Source organism: Stegodyphus dumicola, chromosome 3 (assembly GCF_044657685.1).
Source record: "Stegodyphus dumicola isolate Sdum_Otavi_A_Nest chromosome 3, ASM4465768v1".
Classification (NCBI taxonomy): Eukaryota; Metazoa; Arthropoda; class Arachnida; order Araneae; family Eresidae; genus Stegodyphus; species Stegodyphus dumicola.
Window position 1 is genome coordinate 62,293,492 of NC_140770.1, and position 20,774 is coordinate 62,314,265.

General features: G+C 30.2%; 1 protein-coding gene across 2 annotated transcripts in view; it reads left to right on the forward strand.

The window, feature by feature from the left end:
- LOC118184122 (GMP reductase 2-like) overlaps nucleotides 1–20,774 on the forward strand; it is a 39,154-nt gene that overhangs the window by 12,710 nt on the left and 5,670 nt on the right. For both annotated transcript variants that reach the window (XM_085812951.1, XM_035353774.2), the window contains 3 exons: nucleotides 4,506–4,694; nucleotides 13,070–13,272; nucleotides 18,392–18,578. In XM_085812951.1, the coding sequence (XP_085669077.1) occupies nucleotides 4,506–4,694; nucleotides 13,070–13,272; nucleotides 18,392–18,578 (579 nt within the window). The remainder of the gene's footprint in view (nucleotides 1–4,505; nucleotides 4,695–13,069; nucleotides 13,273–18,391; nucleotides 18,579–20,774) is intronic.

Genomic DNA, 20,774 nt, shown 5'->3' on the forward strand with positions numbered 1-20,774 from the left:
CCCGTAAATGTTAAAAATAGTTATATAAATCGCCAGTGTATTATATATTTTGGTACCATTTTGTTTTGAGGACCGTAAAAATCGCCAAACTATTGTTGATGTCAGTGCTGCCAAAAATAATTGTGGCAACTCTAATGCATAACAGGAAGTATAATAGTAAATAACTATCTAAGATTTTATTGTTTTAATTTAGATGAAAGGCTAATTTCCTATAATACTTTTTATTATTATAATTTATATAAAAAAAGCTAAACATAACCGAATAGAAGCATAAGAGTAAATAACTATTTCAGATCATTATTAGAATTTATACAAAAAAAAGGCAAACATAACTGAATGGATTCCTGCATCGCTATTTCACTACTGAGTTATCGCTAAAGCATAATTTCATCTCGTTGGTTGTTCAAATATAATTTTCTATAATGAATGATGCCTTTTCTTTGAAAACAATCTATTGCAGACTTTTTGTCATGGGCAATTCCCAAATTGTTAAAACCATAGGATATCAAAAAAGGATTTAAAATCAAAAAAAGGATTATAAATTAAACTAGTATTTCAATGGCGTCTTAAGAAGTATAAAACTATCTAAACTTACAACACAATTTGAAATCAGTGCATACACTAAATTTGGCACGCTGTTAAATGGACACATTTGCTAGATTTGGCACTTTTGCGCATACATTTTCGCTGCAATTTTTTTATGGTCCTTAAAACGGAATAGTACCTATATTTTTACTTTAAAGTCAGGTAATTTTATAAATTTAAATCTTATTTGTGAAAATATTTATAAAACACAAACAAAACAGTTTGTAAAGACCCATTAATTTAATTCTTAATTTTTGTACAGCACAATGAAGGTTATTAACCCTCTCAGCGTTACGGCCGGAAAATTCCATACAGAAGGTTGCCTTCCACATTCATTATACATGAAAATTTCTGCTAGCTTTTAATGTATCTGATTTCAGTTTGGATGTATATTGGAAGAAAAGGAATCAAGGTACAAAATGAAAGAGTCGATTTTTAATTAAAATCAAGAAAATATCACTTATTCATGACATTTTGAGGAATTTTGAAATTTCAGGGCTAAACCCGTAACGCTCAGAGGATTAAAAGGTTTTTGATTAAGAAATAAACTGCATACTTGTGTATGCTCATCAAACTGTAAATCACAAATATCATTTGCTGATTCAGCTTCAATGGTACATACTCAGAATATCAAAAGGCTACGAGGCAGTATGAAGTAGCATAATAAGAAACAGCGAGATCCTGCAAAGCACAGGTTCTATGATATCAATACTTGAAAGAAGAAATTCCTTTTAATGTAATTATGTTGTCAATGGGATTGTTTTTCTTTTGAAAACAGTAATTTTAGAAACTATTTTATGGTATTTTGTTTGCAGTGATGCATTTAGGTGATATAGCAAAAATGCAAACAGCCTTATAGCTACAGCTTCAAAATGCATAAAGCTGACAGTATATTGCCATTTTGTTTTAAATTTGTGTATGTATTACTTTAATTCATTATTTAATAATATTTGAATTGGTTCATACTTGAAATAACATTATTAATTGTATTATTGATCCATTATACAATAAAAGCTTAGCTATCTAGTATTCAACTAACTGAAAAACTGAAGTAACTGAAATATCTAAAAAAAAATTTAACAAAATTATACAAATGAGAAAGTTATAAAAGCATCATAAATCATATATAGGACTGCTACTTGGAATCCTGCTTTTAATATCTAAAATATGTGCATAATTACATGGCTTTTTTTTAAAATATGTTTTTTATGCCTTCCCCCACCATTATATCTATTATATTATTCCAATAATTTGACCTTGGAACAGAGCATTCCTCGTAGACGTCATTGAATAATTTTTGACCAGCAAAAACTGGCACTGGTTTAGTACCAATAATGAGTAAGCTTAACATCGTTATCAATTGTAAGATCTCCACTATAATTTTGTGATATAAAACCTGATTATTTCTCAGTAAGCCAGCTTATTGTTTGTACTGTTCTGTGGAACCGCATACAATGGAGTATTTTCAAATTTCAAGTATTCTCGCCTCAATAAAAGTTGCATTAATAGCCACAATATGGGATTTTATTTGACAATGAATAAACAATGGGGATGCAGTGTGAAAAGTAATGATAAGTGATTTTGGTTTTATATGTTATATCCATAACTATTATCTGTTTATTATATAATTAGAAAGCAATCTGTTCCATCATACTTCTGCCAGTGTAGCTGATACATGTTGGTAGATCTCTGCAAGTTTTCATCATTGACAGGGTTTCACAATTCGTTAAGACGTTTTACTTCTAAACTTTTTTAATGCGTGCATACAAAAATATGCCAGCTTTTATGTCAGAAATGCAATTAAAAAAAAGTCTTAATGCAAAGTCACTACTCTATTTTTGGTCAAAATGAGTGTTCATGATCAGTATGTGAGAATATAACATGAAAAGATGCTAATTTTAGTGTTATAATTTCATATCCATCTCATAAATACCAGGTTTAAAATACCAAACTCGGAAATATCAGGTTTAACACAAAAAGATTACTGTAGTACTTAAGTTAACAGAAATTAATAGTTATAGTTAACTATTAAGCGAATTGTTAATTTCATATCTGTTTCACTAATGTTAACTATTCAACAGTTTTCATGGTACTTTTCTGTTAACAGGGCATCACTTAGCACCAGACATAAATGGTGATGTAAAATATATCTAGATAATAGCAGTTTTAATAAGTAAAGCTTCATGAAAGGAATAATTATTTTATAAATAATGAATATAATTTGTACAATGCTTAATATGCACAATGCCAAATTTGTGAAGTTCTCTGATCTTTTCTAAGCAAAAATAAGCAAGTTTTAAGGGAATCTGTTTGTGGTTCAAAAAACATTGCTGTGTACATGGGAAGAACATAACTGTTGTTCTTTATATACACTGACTACCAATAAGTATTTGGACACGTATGCAAATGACGATATCTGCGGTCCCAAGGTACGCCACGGACTCTGCCGGCATATATCGTGTAGGAAACAGCATCGGCTTTAGTCGCATGCAAGATACCTCGCAGTTCGGAGCTCTCTGATTTCGAGAAAGGTATAATTATCGAGTATCACAAATGTGGCCGATCCTTAAGGGACATATCTAGCGATCTGAAGTACCCAATATCGACAGTGGCCTATGTGATTAAGAAGTGGAAGGTGAGTGGTGATTGTTGGAATGTGTCCCGAGTCGGCAGACCAACGAAACTGGGGGATAGAGACTGACGAGTGCTGTTCAGAGAAATTCGGAAGAACCACACCCAACCGATAGCCCTCATCTGCGAGGAGTTTCAACAGGCATCCGGGAGTATTATTTCAATGAATACCATCCGTAAGGAAGCACATCTGCTTGGTTTTCATGGTCGTGCTGCTGCCCATAAGCCTTTGATCACAAAGTCCAACCGCGCTGCTCGGTTAATGTGGTGCAAAGCACATTGAAATTGGACCGTAGATCAGTGGAAACGGGTTCTTTGGAGTGACGAATCAAGGTTCACCCTTTACAGTTCGGATGGCAGGGTCTGGGTCTGGCGTCTACCTGGAGAACGTCTCCTGCCAGAATGCATTGTGCCAACAGTCAAGTTCAGCAGAGGTGGAATTATGGTCTGGTGGTGTTTCTCTTGGTATGGGCTGGGACCCTTGGTCCCCATTCATGGTGAGCTCAACTCCGATGCCTACTGCAATATTTTGGATGACAATGTGCTTCCTACGTTGTGGCAGTTTTACGGGTTGGACCCCTGTTACTTTCAGGACGACAATGCCAGTTGTCATGTTTCGATGTTAACCAAGGCTTGGTATAGTGCCAATGGAGTTCATCGAATGGACTGGCCTGCCCAGAGTCCAGACCTGAACCCTATTGAGATCCTCTGGGACGATTTGCATCGCCGAATTCAGGGGTTCACTACCCTTGCAAAATCGGTGAAGGAACTTCTATGTCTTCTCCAAGCTGAGGGGAAGAAAATACCACTAGCTGTCATACAAAGACTTGTGGAAAGTATGCCTCAGAGGGTCCACGTTGTAAATACCTCTCGTGGAGGCTCTACCAACTATTGATTTTGAATAAAGTTAGTTTTTCTTTTCTATCACAAGTGTCCAAATACTTATTGGTAGTCAGTGTATATATATAGTGCTTTTTGCTAAAAGAAGTATCGGGGAATTGCCTAAATTTGTTGCTGTGCACAAATTCAGCATCATGCATAACTTCAGCTTTGCACACATTAAACATTATGTGTGTTATTGCACAGCTGCATATGACATGATATAAATAAGCTATCACATTTGGCAACTGCCAACAGAAAAGTATCGTTTTCTTAAATTTAGTTTATACTTGATGGCATTTTAAATGTAGAAAAATATAAAATATTTTGCTTATGTAAACTTATTTATATAATACATTTTAAAATGCCAGTGGCCAGTGTTAATGAAATTTTCTTTAATAATTTTACAGGCTGGTAATGTTGTAACAGGAGAAATGGTTGAAGAATTGATTCTCTCTGGAGCAGATGTAATAAAAGTGGGAATAGGTCCAGGTTCTGTGTGTACAACTAGGAAAAAGACTGGCGTTGGTTACCCGCAACTCAGTGCTGTTTTAGAATGTGCTGATGCCGCTCATGGTTTAGGTGGTCATATTATATCTGTGAGTGTTTTCTTTTTAATTTTGGGTGGGGGGGAGATCCTTTAAATTTACTTTTGTGCATACTTAACTTTTAAATGCTGATAACTTAATTTTAGCCATGTTTTCTATTTTATTTTAATAATTTCAAGTTTTGAGCTCTTTTCCCTCTGAATATTTTAATAAGTGACATTTATAAAAATAACTTAGGTTTCTTATTAGAAGCTAAACGTTAAATAAATTCTTATGTGTAAATTGAGAAAAATATTTTTTAAAAATTTTGTAATTGATTTGTTACCTAGAGGGCATACTGCACAATTTTATCATGGCCATGTGCATAATTGATTTTATTCATATCTATATTTGTATATCTTTGATTAATTATAAACCTTAATTGATATATATTATAAAAAGATTAGGTACTTTTCCATTTTGCCGGCGCAAGCGATAAAGTCGCCAATAATGGTACAGCCTATGCCAAACAAAATATTCTCGCTGGTAACCTTTTACGCCTCATTTTCAAAACAAGTCGCAGCTTTTTCTTATCAGATTGATTGTTTCTTTCAATACTGGCATATAATTACATAGAATTTTTATCAGATAGTTCAGTTTTATGTCTAAGGCCATTTTCGGTAATTAAGTCAATTAGGATGCAATCACAGCACTTACCCGAAGCCGAAAATATAGAAAAGGAAAGTCAAGGGTTAAATTCATCAATTCTAATGAGAATGCATTAGTGACGTAAAGCACTGCAGTTTTACATAACTTCTGAGTAAGCTATTCGTACGCATTGAAATATTTCTTGCATTTAAACTTGTGTTCCAAATTAAGATTTAACTTGAAATTAATGTAGATAATTACTGAGAGCATTAGATTTTTGTAGAGTAGTTTACGTGAGATGAGATCGCTTGGGGTCACGTGATATGAACCGGCGAATTAGGATGTTGAACCATGAAAGCAAATTCTTAAATTGATGTCTTTTTACAAATTTACTGTCTTTATTTATTGGCTTTTTATAAAGTTTTAAGCGATATTAAAATGTTTATGCCTTCAAAATAAAAAATTCTTAGAAGTAACATTTTTTTTAATATTGTTTATGTATACAGTGTATGTTGTCGCCAATAAAGTCTGCTTGGCGAGATTTGCGCCGGCGAAACGGAAAAGTACCAAAGATTATTAGTAATTGATACATATTAGTATTTTGAACTATGTATCTACTAATTTCTTAATTGATATATAATAAAGAAAGTATAAGCAAAATTCCAATGAATTTTCAATATCATTTTCACTCGTTTTTGAGAATATCTTTTTTCCCAAATTCTTCCTTTTTATGAAATGTCAAATAAAAAAGAATTTATAATCTTGATTTTGCCCCATTAATCATTATTTTAAAAAATCAGTTCACTATTTTTATTTCAATGTATTGTTTATTGCCACTATTTTATCATCTTTTGGCTTTTATTTAGTCCAGTATTTTTCTAAATTAGCGTGAATGCACATCAGTATTATGTAGAAATATTAATAATTTTATTTTCTCACTGTATTTCACCTCCATATAAATAAACTTTTTTCATTTTTAATTCTTTCAAATTTAATTGCTGTAATTTATTTTGTTGCAGCTGTTATAGTTAAAATAGTTATAATTTTGCTGATATCTAAGAGCTTCAATGCAAAAATAAAATATTTAAAAGTTACTCGATAAATAATTGTTAAATATTTTTAAAGAGTTTTATTTCTGCTTGACATTTTTTAGTTGTATAATGCCACAGGTATTAGTAAAAAAGAATTATCTTATTTAGAGAAAGAAGTAAACAAGAACTATTGTAGTGTATAACTCAGAATATCTGGTAAATTTACAGTATGCTCACTGTGATATAGTAGTTATATATTTTTATAGTTTTCTCCATGTTTAATATGAATACAAGTTAGTTTTCTGCAGTAATTCCTCTATAAAAGCATGCCTTTGCTTAAAGATATATCCCTTGCCATAATTAGATAAACAGTCTTACATGGAGATGAAACATACAGAAAATTAGAAAATGGTAAAGAAGATTAAATGAACTAAGAAGCTATTAAATTTATTAAACCTGGAGATGTGGCACAACAGCTACAAGAAAATTGCATTTCCTCAGAGAAGAAAACTTCTTATGCCAATGAGAAATTAAAGACTATGCAAATAAGTGTAAACAATTTCAAATTAACCAATGTAAGAAAAATAAAGCTGTAAATGATTGTGGAAGATGCAATAAATATGTATGTGAGCCTCATATAAGAAGAATTACTAAATTAAACATTTGTGTAAATTACTAAAACAAATACTGTAAATAATTTATTTCATTTTTAATATCTATATACTTGCACTTTATTAAAAAATAAGAGACAATATTTTACTCTATAAAATATAGACTAAAAAATTGGGTACAGCACAAAAAATTAATATTAATGATTTATATTACAAAAGAGCAATTGTTGCCATGCAATTCAGGAATATAAAAATAAATAATTTTTTTTAATATTGTTACATGGACCTAATGTAAATTAAAAAAGCTAAATTATAACATATTTTATTAAAAAAATGTTCAAAACAATGCTAGATTTTTTCCATTAATTAAGTTGTGGTCCAAATAACCACATACTGCAGTTATATGTAAATTGAAAATACTGTAATGCTAGTGTTAAGTATAATATAAAACACCTGCACATTTTTACTGAAAGGTCGTAAATTGATTTCAAAGTAAATATGATTTTGTTATATTTTATTAACACTATAAGAAATGAAGATTTATTTTTCTATGGTAAGAAATGTATACTGCGCTAACAACAACAACAAAAAAGGGACAGTTCTATATCTCTCGCTCTATTGGGTCGATTGACGAAATTTAAATTGCGTTTTTAATGTCTCGAAAATGCGACTTAGGATATATATTAGATTTATATCTAGCATTGTTCTAAGCTAAGTATTTTGTCACAAAATCAGACTTTTTCTGAAATGACTTGCCATTTGTTTTTCCATATTTCGATTCTATGACTCAAATTATGCATAAATATTAAATTTTGTAAAATTCGGTGCGAAATTTACGGAGAAGTTAAAAAAATTTATCTTGCCGCAATTTTTCCAGGTTGTGCCACGAAAAATTCACTTGCCGAACTTCTTAATTTATAGCAACCAATTTTCCTTTCCTTTTTTCATTGTAAAAAAGTGGAAAAAATCATTTTTCATTATTTCAAATAATTTTAACAAAGTGCATAAACCACATTTGGCATTATTATCGCTTATAAGGAATATGCCAAATTTCAAAATGCGCCAATATGTAAATTTATGTATATTCTAGGAAGTTTTGAATAAGAAAACTCTAATTTGTTGCAGGTATGTTTAGAAATACATCTACTTACCTCGTCCTAAAACAAAATTAGAACAGTTGCGTAACTATACTACTATTCATGTTAACGTGGAGCTTCCTAAGATGGTGAAAAAATTTTATAGATTATTATAATTCAAAATTTTTTCCTTAAAATTTGTAAAAATTATTTTAAAATACAAATTTTAAAAATAAATCGGAAAATATGGGCGAATTATATTTGAAATAAACCTAAATTTTGAATTCTGGAAGAAGGAATCAAGCAAATTTAATAAAAAAAGAGATATTAATAAATATATGTCAAAGTCAATTAACATTAAGGAGCTAAAATTTTGAGATCTAATTTTTTAAAAACTACTTATACGTTTTTTACAAAACATGGCAGTTTGGCATAATTTGAGTTGTAGAATCGAAATATGGAAAAAAAATGGTATGTTATTTCAGAAAAGTCTGATTTTGTGTAAAAATGCCTATTGTTATGGATTTTGTATTTATTTAGCTATTTTTAGTAGAATTAATTAAAATTGTTGTATATCCTCATGCAATGCACCACGAAACTTATTTGAAGAGAAAGCTACGTCAGAAAAGTTAAAATTCAGGAGCATGCACATTTAATATATAGATATTTCGTAATTGCTTTTGCTTTCCAGAAAAATTAAGAAAATACCAGAATGTTCTCATGCAGGATTCTAAAAGCTGAAGAAAAACATCTCAATTCAGTTGTTTACTTAGTGCTGTTATTGATTGTAGTGAATTTGTGGTGAGATCAGATTAGCTTTCTCAGTGTTTTGAATTGAGTTCTTTCAACGTTTTAGTAGTTTAAAATACAACTACTGTGAGATATTGCGATATTGTATGATGTCTCTGAGGAAATTCAGCATTTTGTTTTATTTGTTGTTATAATAAATTTTATTCACTTTCATCAGACTTGTGCATCCAATTTGTTACAAACCTGTACATGTGCAACACTATTTTAGAACAATTCCATATATAAATCTAATATATATCCTGAGTTGCGCTTTTGAGTAATGAAAAACACAAGTTGAATTTCGTCAATCGGACCAGTAGCACGGGAGATATGGAACTGTTCCCCCCCTTTTTTTTGCGCGGTGTACATCTCTTTATCGCAGAAAAATAAATCTTCATTTTTTATAGTGTTAATAAAATATAAGAAAATCATGTTATTTACTTAATGAAATTAATTTATAGCCTTTCAGTAAAAATGTGCAGGTGTTTTATACCATGCTTAACACTAGGATTACAGTATTTTCAATTTACATATAACTGCAGTATGTGGTTATTTGGACCACAACTTAATTAATGGAAAAAATCTAGCAATGTTATGATATTTTTTTAAATAAAATATGTTATAATTTAGCTTTTTTAATTTATATTTGTTCCATGTAAAAAATATTAAAAACAATTAAATTTATTTTTTATCTTACTGCAATGTAGTCTCTTTATAAATGATTTATCAATATCATAGATAAATCAATATTAGAAAATACGTGTACTGGCTAGTATCAGGTTGAAGATTTAATGGAATATTTTTGAACCATTTGATCCAAGATATCAATTCCATATTTAGTTGTGTTCTAAAAACTCCCAACTGTGGGTATTTTCTAGTTTGATGCAATTTTCAGACTTGGATGAAATAAATTCATAAGAAGGTATTTTTGTTTTTTTTCTCTGATATGACTTATCATGCTTCACAACTTTACACAAATATAATTGATCATTCATATTCTTGAACAAAAAGTGACATCTTTTTTTTTAATATAATTTTTTTTATTATATATACTATAAAGTTGTTGTCTGTGTTATAAAAGAGCTCAATCAACTGATAAAAAGCATGCTTCCCAACAGTTCCATCATCTGTTGTTCTTTCATCTTTTAATAAATAAGGATATTAAGGATATCCATTTACTTTGTTTTTGCAGCAACTAAAAATCAAAATTTTGTACAGAATCTTTCAGCATATATTGAACAAAGAGGCACCTTGCTTTTAAACAGTTATTTGTAAATTGCAATGTTTGCACTTGATTTGTAACACAGTAAGCAGCTCACAATAAAGGCATTCGATGTCCAAAACAAGAGCAAATGGATCAGTTAGTACCCTTTGCAGTCTTGATCTTAAGTGGGCATATTTTATTATCCCCAAGAATCTATCCTTAGGCAGTGTTTTATTGAAGAATTTTGGCCCCCAAGATTTGAACCATGGACTAATAACAGAAAGTCCTTTGATAGCCAAAACACCATTAGCATTTAATATAGCAATCAAAGTATCTAGCTAAACAAGTTGCAAGTTCAATTTAGGTTTCAGTAACTTTTGATAGGCCTCAGCTTCTGTGCATTGCTGTATATGATGCTATACTTTTTTAGTGATTTATAAAAGTCTCCATGACCTACTTGTGTTTCCATCAATTACTTTTCCTTTAGCAAAAGTAGTTGGCCCACCCGTTTCTCAAAGCTCGTTGAAGAGGAAGTCTTCCAACTGAATTTGGTGAAATAATTTGCTTTTTCCACACTTTACCATAATTTGCTATATCTTTTTCTTTCGAATGATAATCTTCATTTTCAAAACATCTAATTCCTTGTTTTCTTAGTGGATATGACTTGTTTCACACCTTTGTCGTCTTTTTGAACCACAGGCTACTTCCTCATCATCCTCAATTAAATTCTCATTCAAAGCTAAATCCTTGACCTCTGCAACTTTCTTTTATTAGAATTTTATTTTTGGAATCTGTTCAGTATGGGACATGAAGAAATGTCTTGTTCTTCTTTGAAACCAGATGGTGGAATGTTTTGGCATTTTTCTTTTGATAGAATAATGGAAATGTCATTTGCTGAATCTTGTTCTTTTATTATAGTTGGAATAATTTAATTTTCATTGAATAAAATAAAGGGAATTTCCCTATTTAATTAGTCATGAAAGCTAATTTCCGAAGCAGAATTGTCATCAGATAATTCTTGTAACTCTTTTACCATTTCTGTTGATAGATATTTTCTTCCAACAGCTCTGTGTGAAATGTTTGATACAGAAAAATTTGCACATTAGAAAAAAGTGGTCAAAAGTCTCAAACAGTTACACACAGAATAAGTTTCAAGAACTTACTAAAATTATCCGATAGGTATTAAATATGAAACCTGTTTGGGAAATTACACCTTTTGGAAAGGGAAGCCTCACTTCGATTCCAACCAGTTGCCAAATAACATCTGGCATTAAAAAAAAGGGTGCTGTCAAGATTCTGATATACCAAGTTATTTTAGCTTTCTGTTAAACAGGGAAGAATAGTCAAAATGACAGCTAGCCATAATTATGGGTATATACAGTTATATTTGAAAAAATAATCATTTAAAACAGCCCAAGTAAACTATTCTGGCAATCTTGGTGTATATCTAAAAAAGTAAAAAATATCTATGTTTTTTTTTTTTTTTTTTAATTTTAATAAATAATGGATAATTTCTGTATTTTTCTTCATAACCAATGAATAACTAAATTTTGTCAAACGTATGTTAAATCTGATTTTTATTGTGTGGCATTGGATTTAAAATGTAAATAAAAGTTCTGTTCATGTGAAGATGGCATGACAAAATATTAACAGCAGAACTATAGAGAAGTTATAACTGAAGTATAAAGCTTTCTAAACATTAACTTTAATAGCGATAATGAATGAATTAAATAGAAATGAAAGATTTTTCATGTCAAATAAACTTTATCAGTTTTTATACTGAATTATATAGAACTAGCAATGTATAATTAATCTGATAACTAATTATTGTATCATTAATCATCTCAACAGACTTTGTCTCTTTTTACTTCCTTGTACGAAGTAAAAAGGAAGTATTGTAATCGCGAAAAGTTTCAGGCAGCATATTTCAACGAAAATATCCATTTTGACCGCTATCGAATGCAATTTAACGATGTTTTTGTGTGATATCTGTACATAAGGACAGAATAAAATACTCTTTTCCTAATTAAAAAATTATAAAACTGCTTTAAAATTAATTCTGAAAAGAATTTTTCGTGGCGTCTGTACGAACGTATGTACGTATCTCGCATAACTCAAAAACGAGCAGCCTCAGAAGGTTGAAATTTTGTGTATAAAACTGCTATAACATGTAGATGTGCACCTCGTATTTTGGTTGCGATTGGCCGCACCAAATGTATATAAATATATTTATATATATATCCACTCTGTTACCCGGCTCAGTGATCTCAGTTTCTTTACTCTTATATGTTTGTAAATTGTACATTTTTTGCTTTAAAAATGATTTAATTATGTTGTTCTTATCTTCCGGTTAAGGTTTTTATGCCTTTAGTAAATCTCTATGCAATATTTTTAGAATTATCAACAATTTTAAAGTTGTTTAAGTGCCGCTAAGCCTAATACTTCTCTTGATGGCGGCCATTGATGTTTACATTTGAAACAGGAGACTAGTGGATTTGTTGCCAATCTAGAGAAACTTAGCTTCGCAACAACAAGATAACGCATTCATTTATTATTGCCAATTAAATCATGCTTAATTCTTTCTGGAATTTTTTTGAGGAAATAAGTGTTTAAGATTTACTTCGTAATTTTTAATATGTATATTTTGAGTTTTTATGTATTTTTGCCTTCTTGCGAAGTGAGAACTGAATTAATTAAGTGAGAAATACTCAATCTTCTGTGAAAAACTGTTTCTTTTTTGTTTTGTTTGCTTAATTTCTTTTATACATCATTTTAACTTTGTTATAGTATTTGAATAGAACATGTGGCAACGATTTGATAATTCTATTCTTTAAATGATATAAATTTTGTGCATTATGAGTTATAATATGAAATATATAAGTATATAAGTTAAATATATAAGTTAACTATGAAATATATAAGTTAACTGTTATATAATTATTGGATTAATTATTAATACTGTTAAGTGAATCTAGCGCCAGTGTCGCTATGGTAAACAAATACTAGAGTGAATTTTAAAGAATGCATTTATTCTATTGTGGTTTATGCACTGTCATATTTTCAAATTAATTTACTATATATTTTATAGGATGGTGGCTGTACATGTCCTGGAGATGTTGCAAAAGCTTTTGGAGCTGGAGCAGATTTTGTTATGCTTGGTGGAATGTTTGCAGGGCATGATCAGTCAGGAGGTGATATCTATGAAAAGAATGGCAAGAAAGTAAAGTTATTCTATGGCATGAGTTCAGCTACTGCAATGCAACGCTATCATGGTGGAGTTGCTGAATATAGGTACATGTTATGATTGTTTTATATAAGGATTAAGGAAAATTAAAGCATTTCCAGGAATTACAAAAGTAACTTGAAATATATTGTTCCTGTTTAAAAATTTACTGTAAAACTAGTTATTTATTGTATAATTTAGTATGAAGCTAATTATTTTATACTAGCAATATGGCTGTTCTTATCACAATAAAAATTTTATTCCCTAAATAAGAATAAGTAACTAAGTGCAAAGTAGAGGAAAATTGATGCTGAAAAAGTAAAAAACGATGCAACATAGCTACAAAGTATGTGATGTTATGTTGACGAGAAAGTGCTTATTTTTTTTTTAAACACACTACTGCTTATTTGTTTTAAACTCTGGATTAAAAAAAGTAAAACTGAATGCCCTGATGAAATTTGCTAAATCAAATTAAAGAATGTCGTGATTAAGCATTAAAGAATTAATGCATTTCGTGCATTCATCAAAATGAAAATTTTGATTATTTTGAAACTTAATCTTTGCTTCTGTAGTAATCTTCCAATACTGTACATCTTCCCAACTTACAAAAAATGTCTTCCCACCTTGAAATCTCAATATATATGTATGTAAGTGTGTAAATGTGTATCTGTATGTATACGAGGTCTGACACACACACACAGACCCCCCCCCCAAAAAAAAAGAGAGAGAGAGACTAAGTGTATAGCTTAAAAAAAAGAGTGGAGTTGGCAACAACTGTTTAGGTGACATCATCCCACACACCTCCTCTATCCATGCAGCCACTTTCAACTTAACCGATCGCACCAGTTGGGAGTATGGTGTCATTAAGTGAACATGTGAAACTGCATTCTGCTGGAACAAATGTCTAATGTAAAAAACTGAACAGCTAATCAACATCAAGTTTCTTGTGAAACTTAAGAAATCAGCCAAGGAAACATTTCAAATGTTAATTGAGGCTTATGGAGATGAAACTTTGTCTCGTGCACATGTGTTTGAATGGCATAAGTGGTTTTCATGGGAAAGGGACAAAGTACGCATGTCAAAATCAAAATTCAAGGCAATGTTAATTGTCTTCTTCGACATTAATGGAATTGTAATGATTGAGTGGTAAACTGTTAATCAATACTACTACATTGAAGTACTGAAGACTTTGTGAAAAGATTAGGGATAAAAGGCCACAGTTGTGGAGTGATGGATGGCTGTTGCTCCTGGACAATGCACCCACCACACGGCCCTACCCGTAAACAATTTCTGACCAACAAAAACTGTAATGGGGCATCCTCCTTATTTACCTGATTTGGCTCCATGTGACCTTTTTTTTATTTCCTAAAGTTAAATCTTGCTTAAAGAGAAGCCATTTTACCTCAGTTGAAGAGGTTCAGGCAAAAACGGAGAGTCTCCTGAAGGGCCTTCTAAAAACCTCGTTTCGGAACTGTTACCAGCAGTGGGGCACCAAATGCAGAAGTGTGTGAATGCTGAAAGGGATTACTTTGAAGGTGATATGTCACAGAAAACTGATTTTCTAAGTACAATGATTTACTGGACGAGTCTCTTTTTGGGGGGGGGGGTGTCACACCTTCCCCCTTGTATGTATGTGTATGTATATATAGCTGCTAATATTCTGTAAATAATGCCACAAAATTTTAAATATGTAGTTTTTGATCACTAGTGGCAAACTTTGTGAGGAATTTGATCATTAATAACCAATTTTTTAAATGAAATTTTAAAATTTTGTGAAATCTTTGAAACAGCTCTACACCATTAAACATACAGGGCAAAATCCAAGATCTGGCATCATCAGGGCTTAGTCAGTTTCGTATTTTAGATCATCTGTTTAGCAAGATGACATGTTGAAATAATAAAATGAAAAAAAAAAATCTTTATTAATATTTCTTTAAGCGAGTTTTTTTTTTTTCCTAAATCACTATCACATGAAATTAAAATGTTACTTGAAGCTTAAAAGATATTTTCTGTATTTAAAACTATATTGAAAATATTTCCCATTCTGTTAATTGATTAATGGTTGAGGCATTATCATCACAATGTAAAACTTCAGTTATATCATTTTCATAACTTCTTATATTCATTAATCAGAAAATTTTGCTTTTTACTAGTGATATCCAAAAACCTTCGAATTTGCAGCTTTCATCATCATCATCATGAAATCTGAAAGCTTGCTAATCATTATGCCAGGCAATTTCAAAAATATCCGCAGACATGTGTTCTTATGATTTTGAAATGCCTTACACATCAGATTTTATAAAATGTTATCATTCATTATAACTGTAATTTTGATAAGATTGGGAAAATAATAAGTTGTTCAAAATCAGAAAGTTAAGGAAGAAGGGATTTGCTATGGTAACTGAATTCAAACTCCTTGGAATCTAATTCTTTCTCTCTTCCTTGCAGCTATGCTAACAAAAGAAAATCAGTACGAGCATCATCCCATTCCAAATAAATGTATCTTGAGCTTATTGTTTAGGTCAGATAAAAATAAGCTACCCCCCCCACACACAATCATTCAAGGGCTGAAAGTATGTTTGTCAATACAGCATCAGTCGATGTACTGTTATTATCCATGTTGTGATTTCCTAGCCAGCACGTATTTGAAAGTGTCAAATAGAAGTATTAGTCAGAAAATTGCTTTTACTGCACACTTGCTTTTTCTTGAGTATTATATTCTTCATTCTTAGAATTTGAGGTTATTTTTTTGTGGTTTGGTAGTCTAGATGTCCAGATGTTAGATCATTCTGGATACTGTACATATTTCGAACTTAGTACTCTAGGTGGTAGATTTGTATATTTTCATTAGCAGTTAATATTTTTTAAACATTCAGGAAATAAAAATAATTCTAAGTAAACAAAAGCCTTTTTTTTTTTTTTTTTGTGTGTGTGTATGTGTTTGTGTGTGCACTGCTTCATTTCGAATAATCTCATTGTTTTGTCAAATACACTTCCTTAATTTTTCAATAAAACTGCAGTGTGCACTTATTTGAAATTTAAATGGATTTAATGAAAAAAAAAGTTGATTCCTACACCTTCAAAAAGAAAATTATGAAATTAAATCTAACTGCTAAATTCAAATGAAACAAAGATAAACAAATTTTCACTCACTTGAGGCAAGTTTTCTGTCATGATTTTCCACACTTTAAGAATTCTTTATTTCCTTTAACCTCAGCTAAAGAAAATATTTACATAACATTTCACCATGTGAATCTGCCTACACCTTCCTGAACTAGCCTGCTATGTGTAGTTCTCCTTACTTGCTCTTTCTTGCAGATATTGAAAAATGATGTAGCTTAAATAATCCATGTGGTAGGCTATATGGTAAGCCAACCATCTTGCAATTTTTATTCTAATAATAAAGACTGTGGAAGTTGCTCTCATGTACAAATTGTGTTCTTGATGTATAAAGACATCTTCTGTACATGGTCATTTATATCATGATGATTTTCACATTCCTTGTGGAGATGACATGATGCTGCCATCCATATCTGCCAGTTAACTGTTGCAGTGGCATTGCATGGTATGTGACCAAGCATACTTTCACCAAACTTTAATCATTTGCATATCAGAATTCACCTGAGCCATTTGCATAGTTTGTTATGGCATGATTTCTTCAGGGTATGCTAATCTCATGGACTGTGAATGTATTTACATGTTTTTTAGAACAATTTCGATAAAAAATTAAAAAAAAGAAAATGCTCTTGAATAAAAATTTCTGCCAATAGCTTACTTTTCGAAATGAGAAATATCATCTGCCACTTTAAATTTATTCTTCTTTCAAAATATCGCATGTAAACAAGCTGTGGATTGAAAGATGTATTTTTACACTTTCTGAAGAGAAAGATTCCTATTGTATAATTTAAAAGTATTGTCAAATGCATTGCATTTAAATATATAAGTGCAAAATAAGCAGGGTTATTAATCGGAAAACCTTCAGTCTACACGGAAAGAAGAAACAAATATCTGAAAAAGGTGGATATTGTTTTTAATGTTAAATCATTGGTAACAAGAGAAAAATCTGTTGGCCCCAAATCAATTGCAGAGTCTTTAAATACAGCTGTAACAACAATAAATAAATAAAGAAAACTACTTAAAAATGCTAAAAAACATGACACTAACATCTAACTCCTTAGCAAGCTCTCGAGTGGTTGCATACTGATCTTCTTTCACAAGTTCTCGAAGGTGGGCCTCATCAACATCAGCAGGTTGGTCAGAGTGCTCTGCTTGTTGAATGTCATAGTTCTTGTTTTTTGAATTTTCAGTACCAAACCTTCACAGTGTCATATGATACAACATTAGTACCTAAACACATGATTTGGTGACATACTATAGTTGACTTTTTGCAACAGAACTGGAAGTAAATGTACATAATTGGCATGTTTAATAAAAATATAATTAAACACGCCACTTCCACACACCAACATGAACTGTTTATGCAGACAATATTTGCGGGGAAACTTTCATGAAAACCCAGTATTACCTGAAACATACTTAATAAAATTATTACTTGAATATTTTGAAGCATTTACATGATGTAATTCTGAATCCATGAGCTAACTCATGATTCTGTCATGGTAATGCATCTGCAATCATCCATGAGTTGTTTCATGGGTGTGCCATAATATTGCATCTGCTCATATTGCTTTTTTTTTTTTTTAAATGTGTGTGAGAGAATTTTTTGCCAAAAATTCAATAAATATAACTTTTCCAAATTGTCTGATACAGCCTAGTTACACAATTAAAATTGTGGCATCAGGATGACAACTTTAAGCCAATTAAAAAAAATTGCTTGAATTCTGAATAGGTGTTATGAGCATGATTTTTAAAATATGTTTTGGGGATTGTAAATAATGTTAGTGTAAATGTGTTGCAGTTAGAAAATGATGTTATAAATATTGACCAATTTGAAAACCTTCAGTTTTGTAGAATCATTACTAATACTTTTTTATTGTTATATTATTACAGATGGGATTATTTATGTCTTTCATGTTGTGAAGATCTTATTGTGTCACAAACCTTATCTGAAAAGGAATATTGCTTGAATATAATTAATTTAACTATTTGCATAGTAATTTAAATTATATTCATCTTTAACAGTTTAGTTTTTACATAACAAGAAAATTATTCTTTTTTCAAACACAGGGCATCTGAAGGAAAAACAGTTGAAGTACCTTATCGTGGAGACATTGAAAAGACAATATTAGATATTCTAGGTGGATTACGTTCAGCATGCACATACACTGGAGCTAGCAAATTGAAGGAGCTTCCACGTCGTACAACATTTATCAGAGTTACTCAACAGACCAATGAAATATTTTTTTCTCGTGAAGTAAGGGATTAATTGTTGAAATATTTTTGATTTTCAGTGGCATCAATTTATAAGGAATAGAAAATTTAAAAAAAAAAATTATGTAATGATCCAGATTGCTTGCTTTGATAATTTAAATATGAAATGAATATGAAACAGGATGGTTGTTAAAATTCTTGAGTTTCAGCAACTGAATTTGAAAACTATTTTAGTATTTACACATTAGCACAACAACCTGATGAAGTCTGGTTTTTTTCTGTTGCTTTTAGAGTAGATTTAAAGCATAATGTCCTTTAGCATTTTTGCTGCAAAGTACATATACTTGAGAAAGTTTATGGTAATTTCTTCCATTTCAAGTAAATTCCATAAGCATATATTTTTTAATTGAATAAAGTAAAAATATCATTTATGTATAAAAACAGTTGGAACTTTGAATGCAGGAACACATAATGAAAATGCTATGTTACTTGTTAAAACTGAAAAATTGTTATACACATGATTGCTAGAGTTTTGGCGTATTTTAAAAATTTGGTGACTTCTATTAAAGTGGTTGTGCTAATACTTGAGTACTCTTTTTATAGCTAATCTCTGAAATTTATGTCTTGTCTGTTTTATAATTTAGAAGCACAACTTGTAGCATATATCTGAAGTTTTTTCTGACTATAGTGTTTTAAGTTGTTTTGTAATGTTGAATCTCTAATTTTAAATTATTAGATGAAGTATGAAAAGCCTTATAAATACTTTTAGATAAGTGGGCTGTTATCTTAAAATATGAGATTTTTCATTCTTGACCTCTAGTCTGCAAGTTCTTTTTAGTATGTTATTTACAGATATTAATTTGTTTACTATATAATATTTAAAACAAAGCATTATTTAAAAATATTGTAGTTATAAAAATATTAATAGTTTATGCAATATATTTTAAATTTTTTTAAAGTTTCACTTTTTTTTTTAGAATATTGATAATCATTTTTAAAATATCTGGCAGTTGTAAGTAAATATTTTGATAGAGGTTATAAAAATTAAAAAGAGGCTTTTTTTTTCCAGAAAAATATTGAATAATAATATTTTTTAAATCAACATTATGAAGTTTTTATTTTATTTTTTTTTATCAGTGAGATTAACATTTTTAGAGTATATCAGTTTTAAATTTTTTTTATGCTCAAAATGTAGAATTTCAAAGTTCTGTGTATTGCACTTTTTACTTGCAGTTTGATATGCTTTTAATTTGCTGGCTATGAATTACATTAAAATATTAAAATTGGCAGTTATTGATGTGATCATAACAAATGGTTGACTAATTTTAAATATACTTATTTTTCCACATGGAATAGTTTAAAAATCAGTGTTATGCTTTATAATCAACAATATAATAACATTGGTCAATAATTTATAGTCAGCTGAATGTTCATTAGCATTGAATTTAACATTACCTATCTAAACTATCAAAACTAATGGTTGACTAATTTCAAGTATACTTATTTTTCCATGTGGAATAGTTTAAAAATCAGCATTATGCATTATAATCAATAATATAATAACATAATAATCAATAATTTATAGTGAGCTGAATGCTGATGAGCATTGAATTTAACAATAACTATCAGGATATTTATTCCCCCTCCCCTTTTCTGGCATTTTCCTTTTTTTTTTTTTAAATAGCATTTCTATGCATAGTAGAATTCTTGAATTAATGTGATATTTTATGTTTTTAAAAGACAAATGCTATCATTTTCAGAGATACGATAACATTCTTATTCTATGCATTAATGGAGCTGTTTTCATTTTACATATCACAGCTGTGACATCCAAATCTGTGTGATTCAATTCTGAAAAAATTTATAAGAAAATACATAATGACATATTCAGATTTACACATAGCATGGTGGAAAAAAAAACCTGTTCAAAATTATTGCTTAGCACAGCAGACACCTTTTTAACCATTCTTGTTTTAACTGTCCGTATTTTATTTTTATTACTTAACTGTCCTTTTTTACCTGATTCTTAAAGGATACCGAATTCTTAAAGGAGGGGTCCTTTAAGAATTCGGTATCCTTGCCAGTTCTGAGGAAAATAAAGTATTCTGTAGTCAGACCCAATTATTACTTCATTCTATTAATATAATTAAATAAGGGCATCAACAGTCAGTTTTGAAAGCTCTTAGCAAACATTTGTATGTGTTTTCTTAATTATTGACTTACTTGTTTTTTTTGGGGG